Below are 25,754 nucleotides of genomic sequence, written 5' to 3'. Positions count from 1 at the left end.
GTGTATGTGGAAGAGAGGTGAAGAAGAGAGTACAGGCAGGATGGAGTGGGTGGAGAAGAGTGTCAGGAGTGATTTGTGACAGACGAGTACAAGTAAGAGTGAAAGGGAAGGTCTACAAGAGGGTAGTGAGACCAGCTATGTTATATGGGTTGGAGACAGTGGCATTGACAAAAAGGCAGGAGTCAGAGCTTGACATGGCAGAGTTGAAGATGTTAAGATTTGCACTAGGTGTAACAAGGATGGACAGGATTAGGAATAAGTATTTTAGAGGGTCAGTCCAGGTTGGAAGGTTTGGAGACAAGGCCAGAGAGGCAACATCACTTTGGTTTGGACATGTGCTGAGGAGGGATGCAGAGTATATTGGGAAAATGATGCTAAGGACGAAGCTGCCAGGTAACAGGAAAAGAGGAAGGCCTAAGATAAGGTTTATGGATGTGGTGAGAGAGGACATGCAGGTGGTTGGTGTGACCTGAGCAAGATACATGGGCAGGAAGAAATGGAAACAGTTGATCTGCTGTGGCGTCCCCTAATGGGAGCAGCTGAAAGAAGAAGAAGATACAAAATAACTGTTTTATGCAACTATTAAAGAAAAGGTAGGAATTATGTTTTGTCCTAAAATCTCAGGACATTTGCTATTTTTTTAGGTTTTTCCGCAGGACACAACTGCCCAAAGAGGGACAAGTGGCAACCCTACTTGACTTGGATCCAAAAGTCTAGTGTATGCAGCTGAGTTAGATCCGAGGTTGGATCATATACTTATCTGCTGAGTAGCAGATGAAAAGAACACCATCAGATCATGCTTTTAACATATTTCAGCTTCTTCTGACATTTCCCTGAAATACTGTGACAGTCCAACAAGAGGAAGAATAAGCCAAGTGGAAGCTGTAGAACACCTTCATGGTTGTCTGTCCCAGCTGCCAGCAACTGCAGAGCTTCAGAGCTCATTAGCAATGGAATTGGTGGAATTCATGAGCTACTACATACAGTTTACTAGGAGCGTGAAAAACAAAAACAACATCTGCACTGAGGATCTCATTTAGTGATGTAAAGAAAGCCTTGAACTTGTTTAATTCCTCTTTCTACTTGCACAAGTTCACTCAACTAAAATAACAACTTTCAGCTACAGCCATACTGCAATGACCTATCACACTTGACAAATTCTATTAAAATGCAAGGCACTTGATCCAGTTCTTCTACAATCTTATTAGGAGTGACCAGTTTGTCTAAACTGTATCTTCAGTACTACATTTACCATCTGGAAGGAAACAGAAATAAGAGGAAAATTAAGAAATGTACAAAGCTGGTGCTAGATGAAAGGGAAGCCCATTAACTGCCTACCGCAGAAGGCTTCTGATGTTAGATCACTCAGTTCTACCACTGAAACAATAATGCTTTTAACACTTACGGGAGTTAGCTTATTCAGAGCTTGTGCTTCAGATGATTGAAGCCCCTTTACTTTTATTTCAGTTGTAGCCAGTCTCTCTTCCATATGCCTAAATATCCTTGTTCATATCTGCTTCACCTTTCATACTAACACCCTGTCTTGTATTTTATTTATTTACAATTGTCATCTGGTGTAAAGCATCAATCCCAATGGACCAATTTCAACCTCAGCTGAAGTACAAAAAAGTACAAAATATGACAAGCAACAAAAATGACAAGCAAATTAAAAGGAGTAACTGGACACCAAGGTCAGAAAACAAAAATAGATATAATAGTTAGTAATTAACAAATGATGTACAGCATTTCCAATCGTGTGTGTGTGTTCCCACGGCTACAGAATTTCAAACTATGACACACTGTTGCTTCAGGTAAAAACTTATGAGAATCCAAGAGATTGTCTTCTAAATTTCAGATGGATCTGGAGGGACTTAGCTGGCAGAAATGCTAAAAGAAACACTAAAATAGGTCAACCTACCATTGAAGGGGCCTTCTAAAACAAAATCAATACCCATTTGGAGCATCATTCCTAACACACTGCTTCTGCATGTGAGATTTCCTGCTCTTGGCTTTACTCACCTGGTAACTCCATGAGACCAGTATAACTTTAGTTCCCTGGTCCTCTGAGGGGGCAGAGATTTTAATAAGGATGGATTCTACCATTACAGATCCATCTGGCAGGTGTTGGATGGAGTAATCTTTCAAAATGCTAAATAAAACGGAAAAAGATACATTACAATTAGTGCAAATAAATACCAGAAGGGGATAACAGCAAAATTCTAGACAACATGCAAACATACAACTGACATGCAAAACAAAGAAACATGCTTGCATTTGCCAGATGAAAGAAACCATTATAACAAAAATAAAAAAGTCATAAAGTACAACTGTACTAATGTAGCGGTGTTACACTGAAATAGAATTCAATAATGAGAAAGACATTTACCACATTCAAGTATTCTTAAGTTACAGCAACAACATTATGACTGGTGTCAAACCAGTGAAAATAACAAAACTGATACATTTGTCAAATTAAATACAGACTTTTACCTTTACAGATATTCAATATGTCACCCTAACTTGTAATATACTATTATTTTAATCATAGTCTCTCAAAACAAGTACATTTCTTTTGGCTTATGAAATAAAAAAAAACATCTGATATATATTTTGCCCAGAATTTTCAGCCACAAATGAAGACTTATCTGCAGATTTCTCTTTTTTTTCTTTTGAAAACAACTAGCTTTCAACTGTAATCATAGTACAATTTCATTTTCAGAAATTCAGCAATACTAGCATCCCTGTGTTATAGTCTGATTTGAATTAATTGCTTCCTACATATATACTTGTTTTAACTAGAGATTTCCCCTTATTCCAGGGATAAGTTATGTTCATCATTCTGACATCAGTTTACAACCAATGGCAGCCGACGTCATATACCAAGGACTCTGGTATTCAGGCCGGCTGAGGGCTACCGGGAGCTGGATAACCCATATGTTAGGACTGCAACAGTGAAACACGAAGAACATCTAAAGTATGTGGTTCATAAATGCTGTAAAAATATCTAAATCTATGTATACATGTAACTATATATATATATATATATATATATATATATATATATATATATATATATATATATATTATTCCATCCATATATGTTCTCTCTCTTTCTCACACACACAGAAAAAAGGTATTAAATGAGCTCTGATTTCTCCTTCCAAATCCTGTTCCTGTGTACATCTTCCATTCACAGGCAGCAACCCTCATTATAAATTATTATCCCAAAAGTAATTTGACCTAAACTTTTTAAATGCACTTTTAATTTAAAAATAAAAATGTTAATTTTATTTAAAAAATGGACTATAAAATCCATTGGTAGCATTCTGCATAGCTGTGAAATTGGAGTATCTCCTAGATCCATTCAAGTACTGCACGTCTTTCACCAATCACAACTCTGCTTTTCAATCCTTTACACAAATTACTTCATGAAGGGATAGCAGAAATGTGATTTCAGTGGTCTCCATAAGGTTATTCGGTTTATGTAATATGTGGTCACAATTCTGCTCTCCCTTTACAGAGTAATTTGCATAAAGGACTGGGAAGCATTGGTATGATTGGCCAAAGACGTGTGCAGACCTTGTTGTCATTCAGCATGTTCCATCATGAGACAGACTTAACGTACCTCTTTAAGTGGCTGTAGATCCGATTCAGTGTTTCTTGATCTTTGTGACTATCTTGTATTGTCACACTGCATGTAAACCGGAGATGGTGCTCGGTGAGGCCCAATTCCTTCAAGGCCTGCTCAGGAGATACCAGACGAAGGCTCTAAAAAGGGATAATACGTAATTAAGACTTTCAGCTAACCATTGTTGTTAACCAGGAAATGGCATTATCATACATACATTGGAAAATTATAAAAAGGAGCCTTTAAGCAGCAAGTATAACAAACTAACACAAAAACTTGCATTGCTGTAAACTGCTGCATATCTAGCACTTCCTTCGAAGGACAGCATGTTACAGTATGGTGTTAAGTGCCCGAACTTTGACTATTATATGGACAGCAATGATGCTACTTTCACCAAAATGCCTTCCACGGCTAAGGAATGAGGGTTGGTCATCAGAAACATACATTTTTTTTCTGCATTTGCATGTTTCTGAATGTGTTGCATTACTGATGACATATGTGACAATTATAGTAATGGTGCTCACCTACTATGGTAATAAAATAAAAGGCGATGCACAGCTGTGTGCAGAGCTAACTGTAAAGTGATCCACCTATACTGAACCAGAAGATACAGCAAACCTACTGGCTGACAAATTCAGTTCCAACTTTAACCCTCTCTTCCCCTCGTTTCCCTCAGGAAATATTGTCAAATATAACTTGCCCTGCTATCACTAGGGAACAGGTCCTTAATGCTCTCTCTAAGGACAAGAACACTATCACTGGGCTCAGACAATATCCCAAGATGCCTTCTAAATAGCATGAAACATTACCTATCAGGCCCCTCTGGAATCACTGTTCAACTGTAATCTCTATTCAACTGTAATCTCTAAAGAGGCTTTGTGCCTCATGAATAGAGAACATCAACAGTCATCCCTCTGCACAAAGGTGGGCCATCTACAGACTGAAAACTACAGACCCATAAGTCTCATATGCAATGCCATGGAAAGAATTATCATGGAAATGATCAGTAATGACATAGTAAACCTCTAGACACTGGACCCAACCCAATTTGGTTTTGTCAAGGGCTGGTGATGCCTACTCAACCTGGTGGACTTCTTTTAGTAGGTCACCAAAGCAATGGATGAGGGAAAAATGGTTCACAATGCCTACCTTGACCTGGCCAAGGCATTTGACACAATAGTCCACTCAGGCATTGTACAAACCCTTACGTTACCCGGTGGATAATCAACTGGCTCAAAGACAGGACACAGGAAGTTAGATTTGGGAAGGTCACCGCTACACAAAAAAGGTCAGTAACAAGTGGAGTCCTTCAGGGAATTGGTCCTGGGACCGTTCCTTTCTAGCATTTATTTCTCTGAAGTCAAGACCAATGTCAATGGCCTCTAGCTGACTAAATTTACAGATGACAGCAAATTAGGAGATGCCACTGAATCCCACAAAGGTTCTCCAGGAAAGGCTGACCCAGACAGACAATTGGTAGAGCCATGGACTAAAACTAAATGCCAAGAAATGCACAACAGTATCCTTCAGGAAGTCATCCACTCCAGGTAGCTATCATACTGAAAACAGACCCTTAAGAGTTGATCCAGTACTCAGGGGATTTGGGGACACACACAGACAGTAATCTAGTCTTTAACCATCACATGTCTACAGTAGTGAGGAAATCATTTTATGCTGTACAAATTATAAACAAAATTGCACAAATTATAAACAAAGGTATAGCATCTAGAGCCAAGAAAGTCACTATTCCACTGTATTCAGCAATCATCAGAACACATTCATCAGACCTATCACTGAGTACAATGTCCCACATACCTCTCATGTGTACCTCATTAAGAGGAACATATCTCATTTTGGGTCTTAAAAAGTTCACGTTCCTCGAAGTTCCTCAAAGTTCCACACTGAAAGACTCTGTCACACATTCAGTGTTATGAATTTTTTAAAGTGAAATCCATTGTAAATAGAAATTAATCATATTAATTCATTAAAAGATCTTCTTTATAAGTAAAACCAGCATATTTTAGTTATCTTATGACCTTCCTAGTTGAAGTTGCTAGTAAGCCATTAGTATATGTTCCACATTTTGCCCATTTGTTCAACATTATGAGGGCTAGTGTTCCTCATTTTAGAGATGGAAGGTTGAGAGGGGTGGGATGGTGGCTTAATGGCTAAGGTGCTTGCCTTCAAACACAAGGTGCAGGGTTTGAGTCTCACAAGGGCAAATTGGCTAGGCTTACAATGGCTCGCAAGGGCAGTTAGCTTAGTACTAAACTATGAAACTATGAACCTATGAGAGCTATGATGTCCCATTTGGCATATCCAACAACTTGAATGTCCACAGAGGTTCCTCACTAAAAGAATACAGGGTGTAAGTAACATGTCCTATGCAGACTGCCTCAAAGCCCTATCCCTGTATTCTGTCTCCCACAGGCTGTTGAGGGGAAATCTATGACCGGCATACAAGATATTGTCAAACCCCACTCTGCTGGACCTCCTGTACATCCTCAAAATAAACAGCACCATACTGGAGGGACAGGTACCTAACCCAGAGACTTCCCATACTCTGGAACAAACTTCCCATTCATGTCAAGCAGAGCACTTCACTGGCCCTCTAAGAGAAATCTTGGCGAGTGGATGGGCAATAGGAAGTTCACCCCGGGGATCACTTCAGTGGCCTTGCTTGACAGGGGCACTGGGAACTAGTTTTGGGTGGCACGATGCCAGGGAATCTTCTTGGGCTAGACTTATATAGGCTCCAGGGCCGTTAGCATAGTACACACCTATGAACCTAAAGACATAAACCTTGCCTGTGATATAAATAGGACCTGCTGGACAGACAGGTATGTATCCTAGAGGCTACCACACCTATGGAACAGGCGTTCCCATCCATGTGAAGCAGAGTTCCTCCCTAAATCAATTCAAGTGTAACTTGGACGAATGGATAGGGAACGGGAAATTCATCCCTGGTTTGGCACTTATGTCTCTAATGGACACAGGCAGCCTGTAAATGGTTCGTCTCCCAAAACCCTGCTTGCACTTATGAAGGGTACCAGAATTTGTTAGAGATTTGGGATGCATGGCTAGGCTTAAAAAGGCCCTTGTGGTCATTAGCCTAGTAAACACGCATGAGCCTATTAAAAGCACAAGTGTGACAACCCTTCAGAAGTAGCATCCATTCATTTTCTAACAACCTGTATTATTCTTTACATAGTTAAGGGAAAGCTGAAGCCCATTCCAGTTGCCAACACGCACAAGATATTGAAACTTGTTTAGAACAGGATTATCAGCCTGACGCAGAATGTACATTTCCACTTACATGCACATAGGCATGCACACCTACTGCGTGTCTTTGGCAGGAAACTATAGCATATGGAGAAAACCCACATGGGCATGCAGGCTCAGCACAGAAGACATCCAAGAAAGGAGTGGAGAACCTTTTGTAGCAACAACATTTAAGTAATGTGCAGCACAACCCACATTCACAAGCAAAGCCCCGAGTGTTTGATTGCTGGGGAAAGAAGTGCAGACTATCTGGAGGGAGTTTGGCATAATGGTTAAGGTATTTACCCTACAGACACAAGGTGCAGAATTTGATTCTCACGTGGTGTAATTGGCTAGGCTTAAAATGGCTCACAAGGGCAGTTAACCTAGTACTAATCTATGAACTATGAACCATGAACCTAGGGACACCTGTCAGGCAAACAATACACTCTGAATTACCATCAGAAAAGTCATACCAAACAAACCCAAAACAGCTTCTTGATAATGCAACCAAGATGCTGCATCAGAAAGGTGTGGTGAAGGTGGTTTATATGCATTTTAATAAGGCATCTACAGGACTATGGAAAACTGCACCCACAATTCTCTCCGCAGTCTTCATCTTGCCCTCCACACAAAATCTATACATTTTTTAAAGATGTTTGACTTTTCTTTTTATTAAACTATGAAAATGTTAACATATGCAAGCAAATCTTACAAAGGACAGCAACAGTTTATCAGTGTTACTTTGAATGGCAAGGAAAGCTAGGGGTAAGATATTCAAGCAATTTACTGGTTGCCTTCTTTTATTCAGGCCATTCTTTACAGTTTGGTCACACGAACCCTGAGCTAGGGCAGGCTTTCAGTAACAAACACTTGGTGAAATTGCTGAGATGTGAAAGAGGAGAAGTCATGAACAGAAAAGAGAGTGTAACCCATGCTTATTTTATTAATCTGGCAAGTGTGGAGGTCCAGAGATGCCTTTTTTAGTCACAACCTGGGCGAAACTGGCAATGACACTACACAATACAGCACGTACAATGGCGTTAAACAGTTATACAGTTTACAGAATACACAATACAAAGTACATAATTCAGTAAACAGAATAATACATCTTTTGGATTATACAGAAGCATAAATACACATTAAACCAAAGAGACAGAAGTATACATACATACATACCTGCATACATAATAATACACAAGACAGACAATCATTACATACGTAGAATGTGAACAATTCTGGACACCTCATCACTAACAGAATATGGAAACAGTAGCTATTCAGGTAAAGCAACAAAAATAGTACATAATCTGCACAACAAAACCCAGAAAAAGCACACAAAACTAATTTATTTATTTTTAGTTGAAATGTGACTTCCTATGCCGGGCACAACACTTATCCAAATAGATCTTGGGGTTACTTTCCAAAGAAACCTGAGAACAAAAAATACAAATTTGAGTCAAACATAAAAACACAATTAAATTCTTCTGAACATACTTAAAAACAAAGTACAGCAAGTATTGTACACAAACAAGCAAAATCTACATTTTTTGAAATATTTACATGGGGTACAGCAATAGCAACCTGATACAGTGAGTCTTCAAACATCTTCAAAGTGTGGTGAAATGGCCTCAAATCAAGAACACTGGTATTCAGACTGACCATTAAATTATAAATTACTATACAGCTTGGACTGCCTGTCCTTGACAATGGCCACCCTCATACCAGGGTTGTGGCATACATGCTGAGAATCCCTAGATGGATAAGGAGGAGTAACAGCATGGCCAGAATGAGGCTGGAGATGAGAAGTAACCATCGCAGATGTCTCTGACACACACACACACACACACACACACACACACACACACATATATATATATATATATATATATATATACCTGCATTCAAATATGTATATACCTGCATTCACATATGTATATATAGTATACATACATATCTGCATACCACCGTCACTTTGCAAATCCTCAATATGCAATGTGTCATGCATAAATGTGCATCAGCTTATCCAAACATCTACTCATATGGTACAGATTTGCAGCATATCTAAAAAATTTCTGTAGGGAAAAACTGTGGAACAAGGGGAAAGGTGAGTAGGAGCTCCTAGTATATCAAATATGCTACTATTTGAAGACATATAGTTACAGTGAATAACCTCACATGACTGTCCTTGCGTGCAATAAGTTTCATTTCTACAGAGGTGCGTAGCTAGGCATACTCAGTGTATACTAATGAGTATATTTGTTTTCCTGAGCATTTCTTAGAAACTTTAAGGATCTCAGAGCACAGAATGCTTAGAAGTGACTAAACTAAGATCTACTGCATAGAGGTGTATAAAACATACTTATATGACAAGAACATGCCTCTAAAATAGCCTTTTTATAATTATTAGCAACATTTGAAAATATTGTATCCTATTCCGAAGTGTACAAGGGTAGCATTTTGAGGGTTGCGTACACTTTTTAAAAGACAGGTGGGTGGTGGGGGAGATCTTATGATGCATTAGTACAAAGAATATATTTCTGGCTACACCCCTGTTCCTGCAGTATAATCAAAGCAATGTAACTAATGACCTGGACATGGACCGGAGGATTACAGCAAGAACTTTAAGGATTCTAAGACAGCAGATGCTAAACCAGCCCTACTTGAGCAATGAATAAGCAGTTTGTAAAGCTTGGCGACTGCATGAACATACGTCCACGTGACCACCACACTGATGCCTCAAGATAAACATTGTTAAAAACGGCTATAGTGACGGCTACTTCTGTGCTTGCGTGTTTCTTGACCTGGCCAGCTACAGTCTTACTGGTGACAGAACTTGATACCATTAGCTAACCATCTGGACAGTCTCTGTCTGGACACTGCTCTACCCTGTTTTTCTGGCATGAAAGAAACAAAGTGAATATTTAAGAATCTAAATTCCATTTAGTATGTCTGCTGTCTAGAAATGTCCACAACGTACAAATTCCTCTCCTCCTTGAGCATTGTATTTAGAGGAATAACATGGAGCTACATGGAATAATTCAAAGAGAGCTCTGCGATGACCTGAGGTGGTATAAAGTTTGCTCCTGAAGGCTACTGTGTCCCTATAGAAGTCTGTGTAGAGATCTTTGCACATCAAAGTCTGTAGTCATGAAATTCTCATTTCAGACATTAGGACCACTAGGAAAAGGTTCTTCCTTGCAGGACAGGAATCTGAGCGCTAAAGAATTAGATGGTTTGAATGGATACCTAACACCCATGGAGAAGGAACCCATCTGCATGTAGGGTTTTTAAGAGTAACTTTACAGTACAGCTGAAAGTAACTTGGGGAATAAATAGGCAGGCTGTGACTGATGAAGATACACTATGACAACTGTATAAACCAAGTCCACAATAAAATAGTTTAGAAAGAAGTTGCAGCGTAACAGTGACTGAAGAGCTGTGACAATACATTGGTTTCTTGTAGCACCATACTGAGAATGTGTTCTACTAGGTTAGGTTCACTAGCACTACAGCCTCCTATAAGAAAGGAACACATGACAGTACTGTATTAGCATGGAATCGTCCATACATTCTTCAGTACTGTTGGCTGGAGTGTATTAGGGTCATTGTTTTGTTTCAGCATAGTGAATTGAAGTGACAGTATGGCAGGATTCTCCAGAGACAACAAACTAGGAGAGTTAGCATTGCCTTTTTTTGCCTTGATCATTATTACTGGAACAAGGGGACGTAGGAAAGGCATATGGAACATTGTTGTGGTTAGCAAAGTGGGTACTGCTTCTTTACTGTGCAGGGATCCCTAAAGACAATACCTTTCAGTTGGTGATTTTTTTTAGAAGATAAACAAAGCTCCATTTGTGACTTGCCCCACTCCTTTGTATTCTCAAGAAAGACAATGTCCAAGTCCCATCTGTGCAGGTCTCACCACTGCTACTGAGGACGTCTGCCACTGAGTTTTAGTTGTTGGGCGGTATAAATTGTTTACTAACAGATGTCCATTCTAATGGTTAGACCTTAGATATGTATGGCCAACCTGCAAAGTGAATAAAAGTGGGTATTTTCCAACCTCTTAAAGTACCACATGAAAGTACTATTACTGTTAGTAGTTCTGTGTCTACCACTCTCTACTTGAAAGAATCCTTGGCCTGAAGGTTGAAATGATGGCCAAGACAGCATAGATAATACCCATCATCTCCTTTACATATATAACCACGGTGGTGGTGCTGCGGTAGCGTTGCCGCCTCACAGTAAGACGTTGTCCTGTTTGATTCTCAGCTAGAGCGTCTTCTGTGTGGAGATTTACGTGAATGGGCGTACCGTCGTTGAAGGTTGTGCATCAGGGCTGGCAACTCGGCATGTAAAAATCTACTGCCAATCATTAGCGGACCGGAGTTCCGCTGTGGTGATCCCTAACTGGGAAAAGCCGAAAGACACAACAACATCTCCTTTACATATACATGTTTGGGTCAAATGTTCTTGGACCATAAGCCTTGCAATATGAGATGGGCAAGGTGGGCTTTAAGTATAGACGATCCGAGGTATCGCTGGTCAAAGTTTGGCTTCTTTCGGCACAGCTGAAAGGAAGGCTGAGGCTGATGACCTGGGCTGTTAATACACAAGAAGCTACAATCCATGAAGTACTCCTCACCCTGGAGAGTGTTGACATCTGTGCAGCTACAGAGAAATGGTTTAAAGCTGTAAAAATCATCCTGGCAATGCAAGGCTAGAATGCCTTCCACACATTTAGAACAGCAACTGCACAAGAAGGGACAAGAGGTGGAGGTGTATCAAACTACATAAAAAGTAAACATACCTCAAAGATTGTTCAAATAACACAACATGCTTGAGCTACTCCATGTCCATCTAACCTTAGGTAAAGTTCAGTACCAAATCTTTGCTAGCTATAAGTCCTTGCTACGATCCAGGATAACCATACCACATACCTGAATGTACTGGAGTCACACACAATTCAGCCAAACACTATATTCATGGGGGATTTCAACTATATCACCATAAACTGGGATACATACATAACCACTAACATGCAGGTTCAAAGATTCCTGAAGTTTGTCAGTGCAAACACCCTGGAATAGCTAGTCTGCACACCTACTAAGGTGCAAATATCCTGAGGCTCTGGTAATCATAAATATGAGGGAATGTTGCACCTCCCTTGTATAATGTCCTCAACAGCCAGATCAGATCACAAAGTGGTCACTCTTGAAATAAATATAAAGGCTGAACTCTATTCAAACCCCTAGTACCTTTAAGAACTTTCCCAAGGCAAACTACCTCCTAATAAGCAATGGTATAGCTAAATTCCAAACTCCCCCCAAACTCAGAGAACATGACAACCTATGCAACCTATGCAGAAGTGTTTACAGAAACCCTGTAAAAGCAGGTAAATAACTGCATAGAGAAAACAATATCAAGCCAAGATAAACATAGCACAAACTCCAAAAACAAGCCCCCTTGGTGAACCCCAGTATAAATAGGTTGTACAACAAAAGAAAAAAATACCTGTCCAAAAATAAGAAGGGCTATAGCCAAAAGATAAACAAAACATCCTTATCAGTCTCAACAAGCAACTCATGGGACTAATCAAGTCCATCAAAGCCAGTTTCATGGCAAAAGTAGTCTCCCAGTCTAAGAATACCTAACTTTGTGTTGAACTAATAGCAAATGAGACTTCCTATACTGAACCAGGGGATAATACAAATCTGTTGGCAGACAAATTTAGCTCCACTTTCTCCCCCAGATCCCCCTGAGAAAATGCCGTATACCATTTCTTCACCAACTTTCAGTAAAGAACAGGTCCTCACTGCACTCTCCAGAGCTAAAATCACTGCATTAGTGGGCCCAGATAATATTCCAGGATGCCTCTTTTTTAATTTTTCCAAGTCTTTTGGGTTTCTAATACCATGATGGGAATAGACCTCATTCTCAAGTCAAAGTATAGCTAAAGACCATGAAATAAGTACTGTTTCAATCTTTGATGTTAGCCAGAAGTGCTCATCACAGCACCCGCAATGTGCCAAGTAATGACTCCTTCTGCAATTTGTACACAGTTACATGTACTGGTAACATATCCAAGTATGATTATAAATTCTTCTTTTACAAGACCCATTATTCTTACTACTAATGGAACTGTCTGGGCATCCCTCTTCCACGCTGCCTTTGTTTCTCACTGCAAATCCTGGTATTTTATGACTTTGTGTCTCTCTGAGCATGAGACACCGTAGTCACTGGGTGTAGCAATTTCAGTGATCAATGCTACTCTGTCTTCTTTTCATGGACTGCTATAACTGATCTTCTCTCATCTATTTTTTGAACTGTTGGTAATGGTTGATCCCACTTGATATAAACTTCATTTTTATTAGTTATAATTATTATTAGAATGCTTTTATTGAAACTGGCTTTCAACAAAAAGCATTCTAACAATGACAGAGGGACAATATTTTAGACTTTAAGTAAAATATTGTCCCTCTGTCATCACTAGTGACAATACACACACAACCACCACCCCACATCCTTTCAGAATAACACAGACAGGTACAGACATGCGCACACACACACAAACTCATGCACACACGCAGATCTCCTTATATCACCTTTTTAGCCAACTTGGGAGAACTTTCTGTTACCTTTAGAAGGACAGGGTGAACTTAATTTTGTTGCTTGATATCCTGCATCCATATCAGTAAGATGCAATGGATGTTTTTTTTCCCAAAAACATTTTTATTTTATTTGCATTATAAACGTATGCAAATGTACATATAACAAATACAATAAAACAATAACAAAATTATTTACAATATTTAAATTCATCCATGATAATCCTTTATCAATGAGAAGTTATCAGTATTTGTCCAAAAGGTTTTCCAATTTTTACCATGCTATTTTTTTATGAGCAATGTTATGAGTTCTATAACAAATATTTTGCAGTTCTTTTTTGCAAACAACTTTTGCTAAATTAATAAATTCTTTAAACATCAAATCTTGTTTACTTTTCTAGTTCAAAGTAATAATTTTTCTGGCAATTGCAAGAATTGACCAGAGTAACTGAGTCTGAGATTTAGGTATTACATTAGGTATAGGAACACTGAATAGAATTAGTGAGTTAGAAATATGACAGTTATCAGACCATAAAGCCTTTACAAAATATCTGAAGTCTTTCCAGTATTGAACATTTCTACATTCAATGAACATGTGAACCCAGATGGCCTATAGTAATTCTTCATATTTCCAACATTTACTTTCACTGTTTTTGAGTACAAGATTTTATTTACGTGGAGTATAGAAACTCCTATTCATAAATGTCCATGTATACAATCTCCAAAGTAATGAAGAAGAGGTACCATATGTAGATTTCAATAACAGCTTTTTGGCTTCATCAGATGTGTTCTCCATTAATCTTTACATAGTAATTCCAAAAATCTGAGTCAAACTTTAGAGTGTCTTCTCTTAGTATCTTACAGATAGAAAAAAATAAAAAAAGATAAAAAGCTGGATCAAACTAGGTATAGATTCAGTCTCTAAGTTGATTGATACTCTCATTCTGTTTTCTATAAACTGCTGTAATGAGTGTATAAACAGCCAACTGTCTTGACTATTATCAAAACTACATAGAAGAGACTTTAATGGCTTAAAATTCTTATTTTCAATAAACTGATGCCAGAATATTAAGTTATTTTTCTTTAATTTTTGCATCGCATTGATGTTGAAAGAATCTAGGCAATCAGAGGAGTATGCTATAGGGCATACAAGAAATAATTTTTTAAATAAGTTTTTGGGAGGGGAAGTATCAATGACTGTATATAAAACAACATTTTAGGTAAAATTATCATTTTAATTAAAGATAGGGAACACCCAACTGTGTGTTGTGAAGAACATTTTATTCCACCTTTTGATTAGTTCACTAATGGTGGTTATTACATTATTGTAGTTTAGTTTAACAGACTCTTTCCATGTACTCTTTATACTGACACCCACATATTCTAATACATCATTCTCCCAATTAAACAGACTATTCTCTCTTAGGTTTTTGTTGATCTTTTTGTTAATTAGTAATGTTTTGGATTTATTATGATTAAATTTAAGCCTTGAAATTCTTTCAGACTTGCTTAAGGTATTTATAACATCATGCAAAGAACCATCAATATCACCCAACGTTAACAACATATCATCAGCAAATAACTGTATCTTAGGACAATAGTCCTTGTTAACTTGAAAGCCTTTTATATTTTGCTTGTTTTTGATATATGTAGCAAAAGGTTCCATTGAAAGAGCAAACAATAATGGTGACAAAGGACAACCTTGTCAAGTTCCCCTTGAGGATTTCTAGTGGCGAGGATAGACATGATCTGATTTTCACATAAGCTTGTGCCCCACTTTAAATTTTCATTAATAATTTGACAAAATCTGAGGAGAATTCAAAACCAATCAGACGTCTTTGTAGATAAGACCAACTAATAGAATCAAAAGCCTTTTCTATGTCTAGGCGGATAATAATCGTTTTTTTGTATTTGCATGCTATGTCTATTAATGATAGTAATGTAATAACGTTATCTTGCACTTTTCTATGAAGAATGAACCCTGTCTGATAATTATGTATTAGATTAGGTAATATTTTCTTTAACCTATTAGCTAATATTGCCATGAAAATGTTATAATCAGTGTTTAGCAATGAAACTGGCCTATATGAATCATAAGATGTGGGGTCCTTACCTTGTTTTAAAATAGGGGAAATAACTGAATATTTCCACAATAGGGGTGTTATACATTTTTGCTTAACCATAGTAAAGGCACTCATTTTCTTTATTATATATTCAGGAAAATTCTTATATAGTTCAGGAATTATTCCATCCAGTCCTGGGGCTTTACCTTTTAAAATTATTTGCTCTTTCACGTCTGTTAGTGTTATTTGCTTATTTAATATGCTACTTTGTTGCATTGACACCTTAGTAGTCATATTTTCTTGAATAAAAGTATTTATTACATTATCTGTCTCCAAAAGTGGTGTGTTGTTATTTATATCTTTATAGTAGTTTTTGAACACTTCTAATATACCCATGAAGTTAGATGTACTCTTACCTAAACTATCACTTTTATATTTAATCTCATTAATAAGATTTTGATTGTTTATTTTTTTGGATCGTACCACTATTTTATGTAGATAGTTAGGATTTACAGCATAAGATTGTAATTTCAATTTTCCAGTCTATTTTTATCTTGTCTATGTTTTTTTGTAAGTCTAAAAGTTCTTTGTCCCACCCTCTCCTGTTTTTAAGGTACCAAAATTTTATTCTACCATATATATAAACTTTAAAGGTGTTCCACAGTACAGTATCAGTCACTTCACCATTATCATTTGTTTCCATAAACATGTCTATTTCTTTCATTATCCATTCTCTAAAGTATTTGAACTTAGTTATGTAAACAGGAATTCTCTGTAGAAATCTTAATTCATCTGTATGCATAGTTAATGTAAAGTTTATAGCATAATGGCCTGAAAGTGGACAAGTCATTATAGATACGTCACTTATTTTGGAGTATATATTATTTGATACAAAGACCTTATCAATGTTTGTTTGCATACCAAACCGATATGAATAGTGAGTATAGAATAAGGAATAATGTTCTCTTAGACCATGTATATCTTTAACGTTCAACTGGTTTGTAAAGTCATTTAACTTCCTGGCTTGAGATGTTAGTTTTATTTTAACATTTTTAGAAGCATCATTGCCTAATAATAGGCAGTTAAAATCACTTGTAGCTATATTTCCCCTTCTGCATTTAAATTGTCAGGTGCAGATATTTGTCAACATACTTAGTCCTGGGATCCAGTATGTATTATACTTCCTACTGATTTCCAAAATAACCATGCTTAGCATCACATCTTTATCTGAAACTGTATCTATAATTCTTGAGATAGTATAAGTATTTTTCCATAGAATAAGAGTGCCCCTTCTCTTAGTCTTAAAAACATGAATCAGACAGAATGGTAAAGCCGTTAAATGAGTATTTTTGTAGGTCTTTTTAATAGATGGGTTTCCTGTAAAAAGATGATCTGGGCTTTATGCATTTTGATATATTTAAGCAACCAGCTCTTTTGACATTATTGTTCAAACCATTAATATTTAATGATAAACATTTATAAGCCATTGACTATAATGTGTATGTTGTTACTTACTGAAAGGCCTTTCTTCTGTGTTGACATGAAATCTACTGAAAATGTACTTATCATGGATGTATAACGTGCATTAAGCACTACTTTCAAAAAATCAAAACTATTTACAAACACGTACATGAAACAAAGTTCCTGGTTTATTTAAAACTTAACTAAACCATCCATCCACCACCTCCAACACCAAAAGACACAAATTATCCATCTCTGCTTAGAATATAGTATATATAAAAAAAGAAAAGCAATATGAAAGCAACTAAAGAAATCTGAGTTCATGAAATATACATTAAAATGTGTCCAATATAACTGAAGCTATATGAATATGTCACATATAATAGCACCTCTGATAAGCAGATATGTCAGAGATACACATCAGATCAAAGAATGTATAAACATAAGAAGCTGAAGGTTAAGATCATCTGTCGTATATATATATAAAAACACTTCTTACAAAAAAATCTCACAACCCTCTGTTTAGTTACTAATGGTTTGGTTATGTAACATAAGTCCAATGTTAATATGCATAATGAGTTTTCTAATGCAGCTCCTAGTTAATTTGATGTCATTTAGTTACTAAAAGTGTCACTGAATCTGCAGAATGTATGCATTTATAAAAGAACATAGGTATTTTCAAAGGAGTTAAACACTTTTATCAGAACTAATTATTTACCATTTCAAGTATCTAAGTGAAGAATAACAGAATGTCAAGAGAAAAGAATTCTAAATACAGCCATTTAACAAGTTCAAAAGGTCAAATGATGACATCACTGCTGTTTCCTCAAGCTGCAGCTTCATAAACTTGTAAAAAAGTTTCTAAATAGGCTCATGCACAGCATAGATTGTCTCTAGTGAGGAAAAAGCATTTTTGGCAGGAAATCAAATCTTGAAGCTTTTAACGTTTACAGAAAAAAAAAACACTCAAGCTGCCTTGTCAGTGCATGCCATGAATCTCCACAATGAGAACAACCACACAGACCACCAGTTTCCTCACAAAACATCATCACCATGAAACAATTAACCATTTCATATAAAAACAGCTATTTAGAAGTAATAACAGATGCCTCAAATCAGAAATCATTAACATTTCAATCATTTACCCACCAATTAATCAGACTAGACAAAAAAAAAAACTAGTATATAAAAAGAAGTTATGTACTCACCATAACGTTCCATCTGAGTAGGTAACTTCATTTGTCAGCAACCTGCGGGTTACGGATCCGATACGGATCCGAGCCAGCAGCATACCAAACTAAAGATCCGAGCTCCATGCTCCACCCCCTTACTCGTACTGCCCTGCATACTCCTTCCAATCCTCAGATCGCGTTTTCCACCTGCACAAAAAATAAAACAAACTAACAACCTGAGAAAACCTGACTCAGAGACAAACAAAACTCGAGCATCCAAACCTCAAGTTCAGCTAAATAACTATTCAGGTTAGGGTTGCTGACAAATGAAGTTACCTACTCAGATGGAACGTTATGGTGAGTACATAACTTCTTTATCTGAAGTAGTTAACTTCATTTGATCAGCAACCTGTGGGACAGAGTCCCCAGCTACCTGAAATCTTGGGAGGTCCTCAAGGAAGAATATTCCGGAGCACTGCAGAGCCAAAAGCAGCCCTTCCTCTAGACACCAAATCTAGCTTACAATGAGAAATAAAGGTGTGAGAGGATGTCCAGGTAGCCACTGAGCAAATGTCACCCAGGGAAACTCTAGACCAGAATGCAGCAGACGTTGCCATAGAAAGCATATCTGAGCATGAACTCCCATTGATTCTGGCAAGCCAGATTCTCTATAAGCCAAGAGAATACAACTCGAAATCCATCTGACGAGAGTTACTTTAGAAATTGGTTTCCCTAGTATGGGTTTTGCAAAGGAGATGAAAAGTTGGTCAGATTTATGAAAGACAGCCGTCCTGTGTAAATAAAAACTTAACTGTCTGTGAACATCCAGTAAATGAAGTTTATACTCCCCCTTGTTCTGGTAATTGGGGAAAAAAAACTGGCAAATTAATTGATTGATTAATGTTCGTCTCAGAAGCCACTTTGGGAAGAAAGGAGGGATTAGTCCTGAGAGACACCCTGTCCTTGGGAAATACAAGGTATGGGGGGTTGATAGAAAGAGCCTGAAGCTCTGACACACTCCTTGCTGAGGTAATGGCTACCAAAAAGGCAGTCTTCCATGACAAGAACTTCAGATCAACGGAAGCTGCAGGTTCAAACGGAGGCAATACTAATGCCTGAAGAACTAAGGTCAGGTCCCACGGTAGGGATGAATTTCTGATAGGAGGTCTCAAAAGAAAGGTACCTTTTAGAAAGATCTTACAAATTCTGGTAGCAGCAAGAGAAGCAAAGTTGTCCCCAATATGAAAATGGGAAATAGCAGCCAGCTGAACCTTTACAGTAGATGAACTGGCCCCCTGCTGAAAAATATGAGACAACAATTCTAGAACCACTGGAATAGGGGCCGTAAAAGGATTCCAGTTCTTATGTGAAGCCCAAATGCAAAAACGTTTCCATTTACTATTGTAAATCTTCCTGGTAGAGGGCTTATGTGCCGCAACCAAAATGGACTTGACTAGGGAAGAGATACCGGGAGTCCTGGCAATTAAGGGAACTGGATCAGCCAAGCTGCGAGCTTGAGCTCGTCCAGATACGGAGGGGCCATTCCCAAGGGGTGAGAGATCAGATCCGGAATGGGACCCAAGATACACAGAGGAGCTATGAGATGAGACCGTAGGGCAGGGGAACCAGACTTGACGAGGCCAAAATGGGCCAAATTGCTCCCCAACCGACGAGCTTTCTGCAAAAATTTTGTCATCAGCGGAAGTGGTAGATATGCATAAAGAAGACCGGGCAGCCAAGCATGGACTAGAGCGTCTCTGGGGACTTCCCCTAAAGGAGGAATTAGAGCAAAAAACGTGCTGCACTTTGCATTGGAAGGCGATGCAAAGAGATCGCAGCAAGGCTGACCCCACTTGAGGAAAATCTGTTCCGCTACACAAGGATTCAGAGATCACTCGTAAGGAGAGAGGATAGTTCTGCTCAATCTGTCCGCCAGTATGTTGGACCGACCTGGAATGTGCGTTGCTAACAGGAGCCGGTTGGTAATCGCCCATTCCCAAATTCTCATGGCTTCTCGGCAAAGGGGGTAAGACCTGGTTCCCCCCTGTTTATTGATATACCAGACCACTGACATATTGTCCGACTGGATAGCAATAGTCCCCAGAGGAAGAAAGGCATGGAGGGCCTGCAACTCCAAAAGGACCGCCCTCATCTCCAGAACATTTATATGCAGTACGGTCTTGGTCTGAGTCCACATGCCTTGGACAGTCCTGCCCACACAATGCACCCCCCACCCTAGGCGGGAGGCGTCCGTGGTCACTGTGGCCTGGGGTAGGGGCATAATAAATGGCCCTTCCCGAAGGTCTCGGGATTGGAGCCATCACATGAGGGAGTTCCTGCAAACCCTGCTGAGGGGGATCGGCAAGTTTAGTGGATGATGTAGAATGGACCACTGGACTTGCTAAGTCCACTGTAAAACCTTCATGTGCAGGCGAGCATAAGGGATCAAACTGATTGCTGCCGCCATGGACCCCAAAGCTCTCAGGACTAACTCTGCTGGAGGAGAAGGTGAGTGAAGAAGAGCTAGTACATGTAGAGTTATGCTGTGAAGTCTGTCTGGCGTTAGGAAAGCCTTGACCTGAAGGGAATCTATCCTGGCCCCTATAAAGTCTATAATCTGAACAGGTTGGAGGAATGACTTCTTGACATTTATAGTGATCCCCAAATGGGATGATAAATGGAGGAAGAAGTCCGTGGCTAGAGAGAGTAGATGCCTGGTGGGGGCGGTAAGGAGCCATTCATCTAGGTACGGGAAGACCTGTATGCCCTGGAGCCTCAGGTGGGCCGCTACAACTGCCATGACCTTGGTGAACACCTATGGGCTGTGGTGAGACCAAAGGGTAGGACCTTGAACTGGTAATGAGTAGCCCCTAGCCGAAAGCGGAGAAACCTCCTGGACAGTCTGTCCATGAGTATATGGTAGCACGCATCCTTGAGGTCTATGGAGCACATCCAGAACTGCAAGAAGGGCAGGATGGATTGGAGCGTGACCATCTGGAATTTCTCCTTGGCAACGAAAAGGTTAATTGTTGACAGGTCGAGAATCGGCCTCAAGTCCCCAGTCTTTTTTGGCACCAGAAAGAACCTGGAGTAGATGCCTGATCCGGACTCTTTTGGGGGCACATGCTGGATGGCTCTTTTTTATAACAGCTTTTCTATTTCCAATTCTATTTCGAAAGCTGCAGCCTCCCTTTGAGTGGGTGGAACATCTGCGAGGCGCCTTGAGTCAGAGGGCTTGTTTATGAAGGGGATTGAATAGCCTCTGGATATTATCTCGAAAAAACGTCCCCCGACTGCCTCCAGAGAGGAGCAGTCGGGCAACCCCTCAGGGTTCCTGTGACCCGAAGTTCTTCAGACCGCCTCTGCCCCTGGGCCGGCATCCACCTTGTCCCCCTCCGCCTCTGGGGGAGGAGGAGTTCTGAGCATTCCGGGCCTGCTGAGATTTCCGGAACCCCATCTTCTTCTGCCCTCACTGGTTCCTGGAGCAGGACCTTTGAGGGGTAGAGAAGCGGATTCCAATGGATGACAGCGTTTTCCCATCTTTCTCGCTCTGGACCAGCGTCTCACGGACGGTCTTCCCGAACAGGGTAGACCCATCAAAGGGTGAATTCGTGAAGGACGCCTTGAAAGGTCTGAGAAATCGCAAAGCCGAAGCCAGGCATGACGCATTAAGGCGATACCGGACCCGCTAGCTCTATTGGCTCCTTCCGTGGCGTGGGAGAGTAGCCACATAGATGTATTTGACACTGATCTGAGAGTGGCCATGTGCTGAGAAAGTCAGTTTATCCTCAGCCGACATGGACTCTGGGGGAGACTCAGCATACTCTTTAACCAGGTCCCGCTGCAGTCTAATAACATGAGCCAAGTAATTCAGCGCACTAACAGAAAAAGGTAGCTGAAGCAAACATCCGCTTTCCAATACAGTCCATTGCCCGTGACTCCTTGTCAGGGGGACGGACTGAGGAACTGTCCTGAGCTAGTTCCTTTTTGGTGGCCGCTGCCACTACCATGGCATCTACAGGGGAACCCTTGCTCCATGAAGCTTTGTCTGTAGGGGGGCTCAAAATCTTGTCGGGCCTCCTGGGGATAGGCTCTACAGTGTCCGTTTCCTTCCATGCCCTGGTGGTAATCAGGTCGACCAGAGGGTCAGCCGGGGGGGTGGACACCCAAGAGGTAGATGGGCCTGTATCAAACGCCTCCAGGAATACAGACTCGGCAGAGGAAGGCTTTTTAGCGGACCACCTCCCCCCCTTTGGCAAAGCATTTCCATAATGTCTCTGAAGGAGATGTCGTCGGGGGGGTGACTTGGGGGAACCTTCCCCTTCCTCCAAATCGGTATCCTTAGTAAGGGACTCAGGGAGTCCAAGTGCCTCCTTTTGCACACTCCTCAGGGGGACTGTCTGAAGGGGGTCACAAACGGATTTGTGTTCCTCCAGTGGAACTGGCTGGGGCGTCAATGACACAGGCTGTGGATGATGGAGGACAAACCAAGCTGCGAGGGAGTGGGGGTGGATCCTGAGGACAGAGCGAGGGGTCTCGATCCTCCAGAGAGAACCCTCTCCACAGCATCGAATGGCGAAGGGGAACCGACCTCTCTAACACAGGTGGCCGGCACCCTTGGATCCGACGAAGGGATCGGAGTCGGAACCGAAGCGCTCGGATCCGAGTGGACAGTGTGCTCTGACTGCAATGGAGCCAAAGACCCACTCGCCACCTCAGATCCGATGCCCGGCTCTCGGCTCCGAGAGCTCGCATCCGAAAAGGAATCCGATAGGCTCAAGGGCATGGCCGGCGTCGAGGTAGCAATAACCGTCGGTGCCGACTACCTGACTCCGAGGCTCCTCGGATCCGAAGACTCTGAAACCCGGTAGTGGATCGGAGAAGGAGCTATCGGGGCAAACAGTGGAACTTAACCTCCCCCCCCCTGAAGAGGGGGGGCAGCAACACTCTCATCACCCGATCCATATCTGCCTCAGAGAGGCTTCTAGTAGATCTGGACAAGGCCAACGCAATGACCTCAAAGATGGTCGGACCTCCTCCTCCGGCTCTGGAGAAAAGCGTGGAGAATGGAGCCGTGGGGAGGAAGGCTTGGAAGTCCTCGATGGGGAAGGGAGAACCTTGGCAGGAGGGGCCGAGGGGTCCAATTCGGCCCGCCGTTTGTGGCTTCTCTCTCTGTCCCTTTCTCTCTCTTTCTCTCTTTCCTGTCTTTTTTTGCCTCTTGATCTCCCTGGGATGAGGTGGGAGGGTGAGTCCCAGCCAGGGGAGGAGGGCCAGATGGTTGGGCAACCGCAGCCTCGGTTGTCACTACAGAAGGAGAGGAGGAAGAAGAAGCCGATTCCTTGGATAGAAGGTCCGCCACCAGAATAAGCTTATTCTTCCAGTCTCTCAAAGCCCAGGGGTTAAAGGCTGCACAAATTTGGCAGCCTGTGGAAAAATGGGCTACCCCCAAGCAAAGAACACACCGAATGTGATCATCCAATGGCGACAACTTATGCCCACACTCAGCACACTTAGAAAAGGTAAGTTTTTTGGCTATCAGTCATACCACACACTCACACGCACACCTGAAGGAAAAGGGGCCTACTGGTGACAGAGATACGAAGGGTAAGAAGGAAATAGAGTAAAGTAATAAGAAACGAATATCTTTCCCAAGAGAAAAAAAACTACACACACAAACTAAGTACCCAAAGTTTTAAGAATAAAACCAAGAATAAATGTGCTCCAGAAGGCATAGCTCTCCCTATCAGCATCCTCATTAACAGATCCTTAAAAGAGTCTTATGTACCCAAACTCTGGCGCTCAGCCTACATCCTACCTCTTCACAAAGGTGGCAAAAACACAAACATTTCCAATTTCTGTCCAGTCGCCCTTCTCTCCCCAATATCCAAAATATTAGAAAAATGTGTTCACCACCAACTTATGCCGTTCTTAATCCAGAATCACCTCCTAACACCCACCCAACATGGCTTTCGCCCTGGCCATAGCACCATAACTGCCTTAATATCCTTCCTAGAAACTGTCAATCGAGCTTGAGATTCTGGATTACTAGTATCCACACTACTGCTAGATCTATCTAAAGCTTTTGACACCATCTCCCATAAACACCTTCTCTCACATCTCACCAACTTTAATCTCTCCCCCACTACTCTAGCCTGGTTCTCCAGTTACCTATCTGACAGATCTCAAGCCGTCGGATGGAAGAACTCTATCTCCTCCTTCTTGCCAACACCAACTGGCGTTCCCCAGGCGTCTATCCTTGGACCCTTACTTTTCAACATCTTTATTAATAACCTCCACTCTGCCATCTCCAATACAACAGTCATCCAATACGCTGACGACTCTTCCCTATATATATGGATCTAGGACTATTGAACGAAAGTTCAATAGTCCGAATCCATAGTCACCGAACACACTTTAATGTAAGCGCTTTCATTAAAGTGTGTTAAAAAAAAAATACATTACATTTATGTTTTTGTGGGGGGACAAGCCCCCGTGCACCCCCCACACACCCCCTACTTTAATATTCTCACTCCAAGGTCACACTACAGTGGGGAAAAGGGAATTTTCCCTTATCCCCACTGTAGATTGATCTCCACAAGAGGCATACTTACGCGAAAGTGCTTCTTCGGTGAAAAGCACTTTCGTGCAAGTATGCCTGGCTGAATCTGTTTGCCGTTCGGGGATCCATACGGATCCATAAAGGTGGAGCCACAGCAGACCCCAGGAACTATAGCCCTATAAGCCTGACTAGCTTGGTCTGCAAGGCTATGGAGTGCATCATCATGGAACTCATTAACCGAGACATATTGAATCTGGACCCTACCCAGTTCGGCCTTGTTAAGGGCAGATCATGCCTCCTAAGCCTGGTGGGCTTCTTTGAGACAGTTACCAAGGCTATAGATGAGGGAAAGGTGGTACATACAGCATACCTAGACCTTGAAAAGGCCTTCAACACCATTCCCCTTTCTGGTATTATAGACAAGCTCACCAGCTTGAACATAAACCCCTACGTTACAAGATGGATTGCCAACTGGCTCACGGACAGAACCCACATGGTGAGAGTTGCAGGAGGTAGGTCCGACTCTAAACAAGTTACAAATGGCGTTCTACAGGGCTCAGTCCTAGGATCCCTCCTGTTTGGCATATACTTCTCAGAGGTAAAGGCAAGCACAGGAGGACTATGTCTGACCAAGTTCGCAGACGACTGCAAACTAGGGGCTATAACTGACTCTCTGGCTGACACAGACATCCTCCAAAAAGGTCTCACTGAGACGGACACCTGGTGTCAAAATCATGGCCTCAAGCTAAATGCCAAAAAGTGTATAGTCATCCCCTTTGGAAAAAACAAAGTACCAACAAACTACCACATAGGTGGTAGTCTGCTAAATATGGGAGACGTAATAAGGATCTGGGGACCCATGTAGATAGTAATCTCTCCTTTGATAATCACATTGCCAAAGTGGTTAGAAAATCCTTCTTTGTGGCCCACCTAATCACAAAAGGGTTCGCAGCCAGATCAAAAGAAGTCATTGTGCCCCTCTACTCATCACTCATCAGA

The 25,754-nt window shown here is 40.8% G+C and overlaps 1 protein-coding gene across 1 annotated transcript in view; it reads right to left on the bottom strand.

Moving 5' to 3' along the window:
* INTS11 (integrator complex subunit 11) overlaps positions 1-25,754 on the bottom strand; it is a 519,827-nt gene that overhangs the window by 48,419 nt on the left and 445,654 nt on the right. Inside the window, exons 14-15 of the mRNA XM_044063605.1 lie at positions 3,626-3,768; positions 2,020-2,149 (exon numbers count right to left, since the gene is read on the bottom strand). Coding sequence (XP_043919540.1) covers positions 2,020-2,149; positions 3,626-3,768 — 273 coding nt within the window. The remainder of the gene's footprint in view (positions 1-2,019; positions 2,150-3,625; positions 3,769-25,754) is intronic.

The sequence above is a fragment of the Protopterus annectens genome, chromosome 2.part1 (genome assembly GCF_019279795.1).
Source record: "Protopterus annectens isolate FY-2018-M chromosome 2.part1, PAN1.0, whole genome shotgun sequence".
NCBI lineage: Eukaryota > Metazoa > Chordata > Ceratodontiformes > Protopteridae > Protopterus > Protopterus annectens.
Note: the sequence above shows the minus strand (reverse complement) of the source record. Positions and strands in the feature narration are given on the sequence as shown.